Source organism: Fusarium musae, chromosome 12 (assembly GCF_019915245.1).
Source record: "Fusarium musae strain F31 chromosome 12, whole genome shotgun sequence".
NCBI lineage: Eukaryota > Fungi > Ascomycota > Sordariomycetes > Hypocreales > Nectriaceae > Fusarium > Fusarium musae.
In genome coordinates this window covers 471,540-483,673 of record NC_058398.1, presented here as the reverse complement: position 1 = coordinate 483,673, position 12,134 = coordinate 471,540, and the positions used below count along the sequence as shown (strand labels likewise).

The 12,134-nt window shown below is 49.1% G+C and overlaps 1 protein-coding gene across 1 annotated transcript; it reads left to right on the top strand.

The window, feature by feature from the left end:
• Positions 1-6,748: 6,748 nt before the first annotated feature.
• Positions 6,749-11,630, top strand: J7337_013907 (uncharacterized protein; the record flags this gene model as incomplete). The annotated part of the gene is made up of 3 exons (XM_044831382.1): positions 6,749-7,874; positions 8,223-8,763; positions 8,813-11,630. The coding sequence occupies 3 exons, from the start codon at positions 6,749-6,751 to the stop codon at positions 11,628-11,630; spliced, it is 4,485 nt and encodes a 1,494-aa protein (XP_044673768.1).
• Between the last annotated feature and the right edge of the window lie 504 nt (positions 11,631-12,134).

The following is a 12,134-nucleotide window of genomic DNA, read 5'->3' as shown; positions in this document are numbered from 1 at the left end:
CCAATGTGGGTAATAGCAGCATGACTTCTCATCACGGTCTTTCAGCTGGACACCATCAATCAGGGCAATGGCGCCAGTGGTACCTATAATGTAGTGAAAGAACTGTGACGAGATGTTGTTTGCGTTTGAGACTTGTATCTGGAAGCTTAAATCATGACAGAGAACTTTGAACTTGGAAGTAAGGCCTGAGAGATACTGGTGCCGTAGTAATTGCTATGGTCCCGAGACATGCACCCTTGGGAAAACAGTGACCCCCACCGAAAGACAGATTGGCGAGCAGACTCCATCTCAGATCGGACCATTCACCGAGCTTAGATCTTCTTTTGATTGCCTAAACTGGCAATTATTGACCTTACTATGGAGTAACGTTACAGAGCTTACGCTTAGTGTGGCACTACGCTGATCCCCCTCCTTGATCAAGAGCGCCTCTTACGATATGCCTGTAGACTGAAAGGTGAGCTGACCAGTGTCATATCCCAAGTCTTCTTTCTTTATTCGATATCGCGAGAATTGAAATTGTTCATATCCCAAGCTTCTATCAAAAACTTTTCCTGAATTCCTGTCGTATGATCTCGCTTTTGTAGATGGCATGAACTCCAATTGAGGGGATTGACACCCTAGGTCGTTGTTCTTGATCTATCTTGAATGACCGGCCTGGAATAACCTTGACTGACTTGAAGATACTGGCCCAATGGTCAGAAGTGGATAACGCCATTGAAGGGTACATTTAGTTGCCGACTGCTGCTCAATGTGAGCCGCGCAGTATCTTGCAGGAGTCGAGTATACAGCTGGCAATGAGACATTCACAATCATTCACAGACTTGATGGCATCTCCCGCCTCTGTGGAAAACACAAAGATTCTTGCATCAGCACTGGAGATGATTGAGAACACCATATCAGCTCCAACAGTTTCGACAAGATGATCATGTCTATTGCTGCAAACGAGCGTCCTTCTTCGGCCCCTTCCCTACGGTGCCTCTGTCTCCACGAAACTTCTGGGGTTCTGATGGCCTGAACGAGTTAACTAAACTCGCTCTGGGCGGTGTCATGTTTGCCTCGGTTTGAGCCTGCAACTCATTGGCAATCTCGGATGTAACCCATCTTCGAACCCATGACAATCGCCTTGTGTTGGAACATCGACCTTCTTGCAAACCTTGACTAATTTGTGACTGAGATGGAGGTACGGCTTCTTTTGGCCAGTATTAAAATGCCTCTGTTGAATGACTTGGGGGTATCCTCATGTGTCTGCGGTAATTGGAGTAGAGAGGCATGGAGATAGCAGACGCCGGTTCACGGTGGCCAGTGCCTTGCCATTACTATGGATGCCAGCACGTCAGGATCTCCGGTTTGAGTATGCACTGGATAGAAAGAAGCTTATCTCATATTGGCGATAGACGCTCGCGTGTCGTGGGCCGAGTGGTGTCCATCAGTCGGGAGGCAGCCTCGTAGCGACGCAACGATTATTCTAAAGAGTGTATGGCCTCTCTAACTTTACTTATGCAATTTAGTTACCTTTGAACAAGTAGATATTTATTCACTCAGCTCTCTAACAAAGCTAAATGATGGGCGCTAACCCCCCCTGCTACATCATCGCTAGTATCTTTTTCCCGAGGTAACAAGGACGGTTCAGCAATGCTTCGTAGCACCGTGAGACTCTGCGGTTGAGTTTTCTGCTGGTCTTTATGCTCCACATTACTCTCAGCGCCCCAAGCCCTGCTCCAATCCTTTCTCAGCATCTTCCAACACCTTCAAGTACAATTGCCCTCGAGCCGCCCGGAGACCCCAAGTTAACTAGTAATGACAACTCTGGTGGTTCATCAGAAGCTCGAGTACTACGCACAGCACTGGTACTGGGAGAAAAATGGCCAACATCCCTCTGAAGTAGCTAAACTTGGAGGGTAGGGTTAGCCAACCAGGGGGCAATGCTTACAGGGCTTAGCCACTATATTTACAGGGCGTGGGTACCTAAAACTCAAGCCGTTCACGAATGGCCGTTAATTTTGGGTGATCAACATTGTGCTGAACTTGCAGTCTCTGCGTAAGCCGCCGGTATTGCCCATGCGTCTTTTAATGCACATGGCCTGGATGTGGTAGCCAAACACACGATGCAATAAGGCCGATAATCCTGAAGGACGATGGTAGGGGATGTCAGCCAGGTCTGAGTGACCACTTAAGCGAACCATGTTCTGGCAGTAAAAGGCGAGCGTTCTGGAACCGAGTACTTCTTCAAGGGCGAAGCGCCTCTTTTCTATACAATTTTGTCTTTTTCGAAGCTATTTCTAGTATCAACATGGGATTCCTCTTCTCAAAGTCAATGGAACGTTTTCTTTGATCTTTGTGTTGGGAACTTGATGTCTGGTCTATCGTCCGAGGAGAACTGCCCGAAGGCTTGAGTTGGCGGACCATCCTCAAGCGGAGGGCCAACAGCTACGGCAGAGCCCAATTCTGCTTGGTCACTACTAACCTGTGAATAGCTTCACTTTTCATGCAAGATGCCATCTATTCTACGCGTGCCTTGAGCCAATGGCCAAAGAGCCTTTTAGTCAGCGCAGGCTGTATCAAAAGAATGCAAGCCCAGGAGGTATCCTTCTACTTCATTTTCAAGTCAACTTCACGGTCTACCAACGCTCGGGAGGCTTTGCTTTGCACAGGCGACGGTTGGAACGACAAGATCTTGCGCGGGTGGAGTCTTGTGTGGTGGCAGTGTGCAGATGGGGCCTGAAGACGCGCATCTATGGGCGCCAGAAAGTGTTTGACGTGAAGTTGGTGAGAACTGGTTCCCGCAGGGGATACCGGGGCTCTTGGTGGGGAGGCGCTCGGGAGTGGCATCCACGTGTAATCGGGGACGTGTCTCGACATGGTACTCACTGTGAGTGACTTCCGTTTGATACCCATCTCGACGGTAGCATCGTAGCCGATTGTGTTTGTTGCCCGCTTTTAAGGACTTGAAGAACGAAAGACGGAAACACAAGGATGTAAATGCAACTCCGGTATCAGAAACCTTAGTCAGAGGCAGAATTTCACCTATTTGTATGCTGCTTTGCTTGAAAGGCTGGAGAATTGTCGACACAACATCATTGAAGGGCGTTTGGACCTCCAACATCCCCTCTAAGTAAGAGTGAAAGATTTCTCCAAAGCTAGAAATGACCATGGTTGGTGCTGTTTGAGGCAGAGGGTCGTTGGCCGTGGAAGCCGGTTGGAGAGGCTGAGACAGAGTGATGGCATTGTCGCGCTTCTTCTTCTCACCCTGGGTCACGGTCTGGTCATCCGTTGGTGCAACCTTTATCTCATCGTCCAGATGCAGCGCAGACCGTGAACAAGGTACAGAAGGGTTGCAGGATCAGGATGGAGCAGCAGAAGGGCAGGCGGACATCTCAACTCCATGCTTCAAATGCAGAGCCAGATGCTGGTGAAAGGTCATCCCTACCGTGGTCCAGTGAGTACTGGCCCTTACCGGATGGGCATCTGTTCAGCCCTGGAGGCCTTGCTCGATATGCCAAGCCCTTTCCTACTGCTTCTATTGCTGGCAGCCAAAGAACTGGTGTGGCATGAGGCGTGGAGGAAACTGCGCCAGCCTCATCTTCAGGGATTTGCGCGTACTGTCCTTGTCGCCAGGATGGAGATGGCGGAAGAGAGTGTCATACAAGTAGGATGCCAAGTCGACCGAGGAATCGATAACAAGCGCGTGTCGGGGCCGGATTCGTGCAGGCGGCGGCTTAGCGAGAAGTATGGGGCAAGCAATGGCATGGAGATAACAAACCCTGCCCGAGTGGTTACTGACGTTATTGAACCCCCTCCTCCTTGACCCAAATGTAGTGATCTCGCTGTTCTGGCCCTTGATCCTCTCACTGTGCGACCCAAACACAGCAGCTGCTCGCTATCCTTCGGCAACATGGACCATGGAGAAACATCCAATCTTGGATCGCGTGAGTACCAACGCCAGCATTCTCATCATCCACGTGGTGGATTGGCAAGGCATCACCAATGAGTATCTCCACCCCCGACCATTTTGGGGCAGGTTCCTGAGTGGTCTGGTCTCACCCAAAGCAACCGACCTGTTCGACTTGTGTAAGCATCTGACGGATGTACCTCTTGGTATGAAGACCAAGTTGGCACACGGGAGGCAGCAATGACTGATAGCATGGATAGACGGGTGTTGTTGCTGGAGTAGGACTCCGACTGGGTCCTCGCGAATCTGTACCTTGTACTAAACGCGCTTGAACGCTGCCAAGCCTTTCTGCAGTACCTATCTGCGATAAACGACGCGATGAAAGGGTCTCGTAAAAGAGACAATACCAGGATGGTAATGGCGACACAATCCGTCCTTCCGCGCCCTGCCCGCCCAAGCTGCATGAGCTTGACGAAAGAGAGCGACTCTCAGCGCCATGGCCATGGCAACAGATAGGATATCGATGCCCTGCCTCAGCGCAGTCGTGGCCACCATGACGCTGCCAAACTCTAACTACTCCTCGTGGAGCAAGAAAACACCGCACCTTGACGTATAGTGTCAAAATAAACTCAGTAAAGATATGCTACATTTAGGCAAGTTTACCTCAGTCTTTTTGTCATTTGAGATCAAGGTCCTGAGTTTTCTTTCCACCCTTAGCCACCTTGATAGCTTGTCCTCGAGAAAGAGTCGTCGTTATCGTTGGCGTCGCAGAATGTAGCTGGTGGTAGCTCGGGGAGCTGATCGTGATCAACCGCCATTTCGTTCAGCTAGCTTGTCGTTGGACGTGGACAACGATAGCGCCTTTCGGCCTAACATGTCTTGCAGGTAGTTGGTGAAGTCTGGTGCCCACCGATGGGTTAGGGTGCTCCATGGAATGGGGGATGACCGATGTCTCCGGTTGTCTTGCTGCACAGCTCCGTCTCCTTGTCTAGTACTGTGCACCATCTCATCGACAGGGTGAGGTCGCTGTCGACTCTTCTTGGGGTTCTTGTGATAACCCCATTCCCAAATGCAATCATTATCCACCCATAAGCCCGCCGTAGTCTCGGGATATAAGCGCTCGGTTGCTACTCCTCAGAAGCGATTCGGTTACGGGGGATGATCGATGCGTACTTGAAGGGTCGAGGCAGAAATTGACGACAGGCAGCAATGGCCACAAGCTTAAGCCGAATGCTCTGCGAATTGCACAATGATCAGGATGCGGAAGGCCACAAGACCGTGCAAGGTGAGGCAAGTGATGCTGATCATGGAGTCGGTCTTTCTGGAAGCTGAAGGGGACGCCCCGGATGCTGTTGCTAAAGAGCAACGACTTTTCCTTCGTCAGTGCGCCGTCTTTCTCAGCAACAGTGATCTTGTAATCACTGCCCTTCGGTGACCGGATGTGTTTCACCTTGATCGGTGGTCAAAAGAAGAAGCCCGGCCCAAAGCCTCCAGCATCGGCATATTTCTTGGCATCTCAGGTCGGTCGTCCTAATACCACAGCGGTCGGCTGCAACTAATCGAGCGTCGTAATAGCCGTTCCAAATTCCAGAGTCGAAGCTGTAATCGAAACGTGAGCCGGACTTGAAGTCGGCGCGGTGGTGATTGTGATGGCAGGTACTGCAGTATAGGGTTCGGGTGAGTGATTCTGAAGTGGTTCTTTCGTGATGGTGCTCAGCGAAGCCGTTGAGAACGATGCATAGTGTGACCAAATGTCTGTAATGCAGTTGGCGATGCTTGACGAATCTGTAAAAGGACGGGGATACGGGAGAAGCTTTGGTGGTGAGGGCTTTAGGTCGCTCGCTGTTTGTGCAAGTGATGATCGCTAACCGCTGGAAGGGCGTCGGATCGGGGTGGAAAGTCGAGACCGGCAGTTGGAGGTTCGGAGGTGGCGATAAGGGAATCAGTAAGCGCTTGTTAGAAAGAGGAGGAGTTCGTTAAACGGTTGGACACGTATCCGTGAAGTCAAGCGAAGGAGGGCAATGGTGGAGATGCTGGTTGAGATGTAGCTGGGCCTGCAAGTGAGCAATTGCTGCTTGCGGGGTGCCGAGCTGTGTCCGGAGACGCGTAACCACGGCGCCAAGGAGTCCAGATATAATTTAAATAAGAACCAATAATTGCGGCTTGATGGTTGAAACCATAAAATAAATATCTGGCTGATATCTGATAAAGCTACAAATAGTTTTCAACCAACGCCAAACAGTCACATGCAGCCAGACAGCCTCAATATTGGCAGCGTGGGCCCGGATGCTCACCCGGACAAATGGGATGACTTCTTGGCAACAAGGATCGTGTCAGATCATTTGCCATTCTTGTACTCTGTAATTTCTTGTTAAAAAGACGAAAAGCAGGGCTTTTGCAGAATAAGATCATGGCAACCTCAACGTGTGTACTGCGCAGATTCTGTACCAGGGTCTCTGATTAAACCGCAGAGATTCAAGGTATAGAGTGTAGTTTTAAGCTACTTTCCCTACGAGCCTTGTCCAAACTCAATGCAAGATCAGGCATTAGGCAAAGTGCAGGAGCATATTCGTTAGGCAGGGTGGAGAACTCCAGGCAAGGCATTCACTAGGCAGATCGCTTCCCAGTCGTGCATATTACTGCATATTACCCTGGTCAAGCTGAGCAGACATGCTGACATGAGGGGAAGGTTGAATGAAATGAAGTACCGTGCCTGTCCGCACTCCGATTGACCATTCTTCGCCTCAACTTTTGACCTTCAGTCTCTCTCACAATTTAGCCATCTTAACCTAGTCCACTCCTTGCCTCATCACTAGCCACGGGAACATTTTTCGCAGCAAAGAATCCTGCCCGGCCGCAATGCCACAAGGACAATCGAGTGCTGATGATGCAGTGGGGCAGAAGAGAAAGGCCAATGAGGACGTCGACCAAGCTACAGCTAAGAAGCCAAAGAGCCGCGATGCTCTGACGCACAATGACTACACTGTGGGCTGGATTTGCGCGCTACCTAAAGAGCTTACTGCATCTATCGCGATGTTGGACGAGAAACACCCAGGCTTATCAAAGCCGCCCACAGATAGCAATGCATACACTCTTGGCTCTATTGCAGGCCATAACATTGTTATGGCTTGTCTGCCTAAAGGTATCACAGGGAATGTTTCAGCAGCGACAGTTGCCCGGAACATGGCAAACAATTTCCCTTCCATCAAGATTAGCCTGATGGTTGGTATTGGGGGCGGCGTTCCATCTAACAAAGTTCGACTTGGAGATGTCGTGGTCAGCACGCCCACCAGCACTTTCGCAGGTGTTGTGAAGTGGGACTTCGGCAAGCATCATGATAACAAGGATGATTTTGAACGCACCGGGGCACTTGATCATCCCCCCCAGTCGCTCCTCACAGCTCTGACACTCTTGGAAGCACAGCAGAATCTCGAAGGCACTAAAATCCCGACTTATCTGGAAGAAGTGAAAAAGAAGTGGCCAACGCTTGCTTCGAAGTTCTTGAGAAACGATACACTCAAAGATGTGCTGTTCAAGGCGAGTTACAGTCACGTCAAAAAGTCGACCTTAGGTGGAGAAGCAGGAGGACAAGAAAGTGAAGACGAAGACGAAGACAAGGAGCATGAGAGCTGCCACTTATGTGACAAGTCGATGACAGTAAAGAGACCTCCTAGGGACATGGTCGTTCACTATGGGCTTATTGCATCAGGCGATGGGCTTATCAAGGGTGCCACTGCCCGAAATAAGCTTAATAAGGACCTAGGAGGGCATGTCCTCTGTATCGAAATGGAGGCAGCAGGGGTTATGAATCACTTCCCTTGCCTTGTTATTCGAGGTATCTGCGATTATGCAGATTCCCATAAGAACAAGGACTGGCAAGAGCATGCAGCTATTGTGGCCGCCGCGTTCGCAAAGGAACTTCTGCAACATGTCCAGGCAGACGATATACAGAGGGAACGTCCAATCAAGGATATAATCCAAGATGGTTAGTTCATGTCACGGAATGTCTCTTCAGTAGTCAATCTTAACACAAAGCCAGTTCATTCAGTCGTATCCGAAACACAAGAAGATGTCAGGCAGATCAAATCTATGCACATAGAAAGCCATAAAGCCCATATCCTTAATTGGCTCACGAAAACTGACTACGCTTCAGAACAGTCAAAGTTTAAAAACCAAAGGCAATGTGGAACTGCCAATTGGTTTTTTGAGGCGGAAGAATTTCGCACCTGGATAGCCACATGCGGGCAAACATTGTTTTGTCCAGGTATTCCAGGTGCAGGGAAAACAATTCTGACATCAACTGTGATTGACCACATTGAATCAACCTCTATAGATGATCTTAGCATTGGCTTGGCGTATATCTATTGCAATTTCCAACGATATGACCTTCAAAACCCAGACGAGCTATTATCAATCCTCCTGAAACAGCTTATCGCAAAGTTACCTTCGTTACCAGCTGATATCAACAGTCTGTATGCTTCTCATAAGGAGAGTGGAAAGCGCCCCGAAAGGCAAGACATCTTCAAGGCGCTTCAAAATGTTGTTGCACAGCATTCCAAGGTGTATCTTATCGTCGATGCCTTGGACGAATACGGGCCAAGCGGAAGCTCACGCGAAAGCTTCCTCAGTCTTCTGCGTGAGCTCCAGCGAAGACATAAGATCAACGTGCTGATGACATCGCGGTTCGATATGAGGATCATCGCAGAGATCGATAGTATCTTTGGAAACGTGATAAAATTGGAGATTCTGGGATCGACAGAAGACATAGCACGGTATGTCGAGCAAAATTTGAGCATCCTGCCCTCTGCCATAAAGGGAAATAGAAGCTTAAAGGACGACATCATAAAGAAAATCTCACAGTCTGCGAAGGGAATGTAGGTTCCCACTTATTAAGAGAACAATGCAACTGCTCATCATTTACAGGTTTCTGTTAGCTCAGATATACTTAAAGCTACTGAGTTACAAGACGTCAGAGACTGAGATGCGACGTCAGTTGATGGCCTTCCAGAAGCATGGAAATGAAGACGGAATAGCCGACGCATTGACTAAAGCATACAAAGAGACAATGGACAGGATCAACCAACAACAGCCAGATCACATTATACTTGCCAAAAGGGTGCTTCTTTGGATTGCACGTGCCAAGAGAGAACTGACTGTCCAAGAACTCCGACATGCTCTCGCAATGAGCTCAGTGCAGTGCGAACCTTGCGAAGCAGACTTGCCATTCGACGAGACATTGGTTACAGTGTGTGCCGGGCTCGTTGCTGTTGATGAAGCCAAGAAAACTATACAGCTAGTTCACTACACTGTGCAAGAATACATCAACCAAAGACCCTGCCAGTTGCTTCCTGTTACGGAACTAGATATTGCGCGAGCCTGTATCGCCTATCTCTCATTTAGCTCGTTTCAAGGAGGCTACTACGCGAGGTGGGATGGCATGGAAGATCGGCTGAAGCCGTACCCATTTTACCATTACGCAGCCAAGAATTGGGGGCACCATGCTCGTGATTCATCGATCTCCGCCGACGAACTTATAGAGCATTTCAATCCCGGAACACAACTCATGAAATCGGTCGGCGTGCTCCTGGTACAAGAATCACCAAGACCGTATCGGCGACCACCGAGGTTAACGTCGAGACTTCATATCGCGGCATATTTCGGACTTGAGAACATCGTTCAGAAACTTCTTTTAACATGCTCTCAAGCAGATCTGACCGACGATTACAACAGAACTCCACTATCATATGCAGCTGAGCAGGGATATGAAACTGTCATTGAATTATTGATCGACAATGGAGCTGATAAAGATTCTCAAGGTACTGACAAATACGAACATGAAGGAAGGACACCCTTATCCTTTGCTGCAGAGAAAGGTCACGAGGCTGCCATTCGGACATTGATCAACCAGAAGGCATGCATACACCTCACGTGTAATACCATACTCGGACAGGGATGGACGCCACTTTCATTCGCTACTCAATGTGGGCATAAGGCTGTAGTGACGCTATTGCTAGAATCGGGTGCTGAGTTGGAATACGACAATTCAGGGCGGACAGCGCTATCGCATGCAGCGGAAAAGGGACACAAGGATATTGCAATACTCTTGCTGCAACGAGGAGCTGACCCTGATCTTCGTATGACTCGGCCTGAACAATTTGGACGAACAGCGCTGTCATTTGCTGCGGAAAATGGGCACCAAGAAATTGTCCGGTTGTTACTTAACGCGAGCACAAATGAACTAGACTCTACCGATCAAAATGGGATCAGCCCCTTGTCATATGCTTCAAATGGATGCCATGAGTCTATTGTCAGTCTGTTACTCGAGCAAGGGGTCAATGCAAATCCTCAACCACATCCCATAGAGGGGTATCGGTGCTTCAGCTTTCAAGATACACCTTTATCATGTGCTGCATCAAACGGCCACGATGCTATTGTCCACCTACTATTAGAAGGGGGTGCCAATGTCGACTCTGGTGGAGAGAGAACGCCATTGTCGTTTGCGGCGGAGAAAGGCCACGAGAGTACTGTGCAGCTATTATTGAAGTCTGACGCTACTGTTGATTCTGGCCGCGAGAGGACGCCATTATCGTTTGCGGCACAGAACGGCCACAACTCTATTGTCCGTTTGTTATTAGAAATGGGAGCTAATGCCGACTCTAAAGCTACAGGAGGTCCCCTTGAGAGGGGCAGAACACCGTTATCACTTGCAGCAGAAAAAGGACACAGTTCTCTTGTCCAGCTACTGTTGGAGGCGCATGTCGATTTCGATTCCAAAGCCACAGCAAGCAATCTTTACGAGGGGAGAACGCCATTGTCGTTTGCAGCTGGAAAGGGTCACGAAGATATCGTGCGAGTTCTATTGGAGAAAGGCGCTAACCCAAACTCTGGAGGTGTGGATAGAGGCTCCCATGTGAAAAGTCCGATGTCATTTGCAGCAGAGAGTGGCTATGAGGCTATTATCGGGTTACTCGTCCGATTCGGAGGTGATCCATGTATTGGTGGTGGTGGTGCCACACCACTATTACTAGCATCACGTCATGGGCACAAAAGCGCCGCAAAAGTGCTCATTGATACTGGGAGAGTCCAGATAGACCTCCCAGATGATATGAGACGCACGCCACTGTCCTACATGGCACAATGGGGCCATGAGACACTGGTTCGGTTATTACTCGACCAAGGAGCTGAACTAGAATCGAGAGGTGCCCACCACGAGGTATTCGAAATAAAGGGTTCTGAAAGAATAACACCGCTCTCATTTGCTTCAGAACATGGACACCCATCTATTGTTGAGCTTCTGCTACAGCGGGGGGCAACCGTGGACTCGAGAACAGGGTCTGATGCCAGAGAAGGTAGTGGGAGGACTCCACTTTCTTATGCGGCAAGTAATGGGCACCTTGATGTTGTCCGAATGCTACTTCATAAATGGAATGCCAATCCCGATGCTGCAGATTGTATTGGCCGCACACCTCTTTCATATGCTGCAGAAAATGGGCACGCTGGCATTGTGCAGGAGTTGATCAAAGCAGGGGCCAATCTGGAGACTAGGAATTCCAGCACCTACCGGAGAGGGCAAACCCCGCTGCATTTTGCGGCAGAATCTGCAGATTGTGAGACTGTTCGGGTATTGGTTGAGAGCGGAGCCGATGTCAACTCTGAAGGCGATAGAGGACGAACACCATTCTTTTGGCCAAGGCTGTTCAGAAACACTAAAATGATTGGAATACTGCAGGGAAGCCACTGAGAAAAGAGCAGCCGATGTTAAACACTAGGGGGCGACTATTTCAGACATAGGGTACTTGAGAAGAAGTTAAAGCAAATACATAAATAGATTGAAGGTTACCTATGTTATAAAATGGATTCGAGCGCAGAAGAAGTCAACCTGACGGCCCGATTCTGGTATTATGTGATATTGAAGGTATATAAACAACTGTGTAGTAGATGCTACCGCCGCTTTCTATTTTTTTAGTTTCACACTCAAAGACTGATATCCAGCATTCACCATTGCCTAATGTCATAACTCGGGCTTACTGTTGTTAAGAGGATCTCAGCTGCATCAGATCCTCACTACACTTTCCTTTGGAAGCAACCTTGGAGAGCAATCCAAACTAACCATCTCGGTCCTTGAAGTAAGGCATTGAAAAAGCTGGTCGATGGAGGGCAATGATTGCGATCGAGTCCCGCATGGTTGGCAGTAAGACTAGTCCCTGATATTGGCCATAACGCAAAGAGGCTTGCATCAATAACA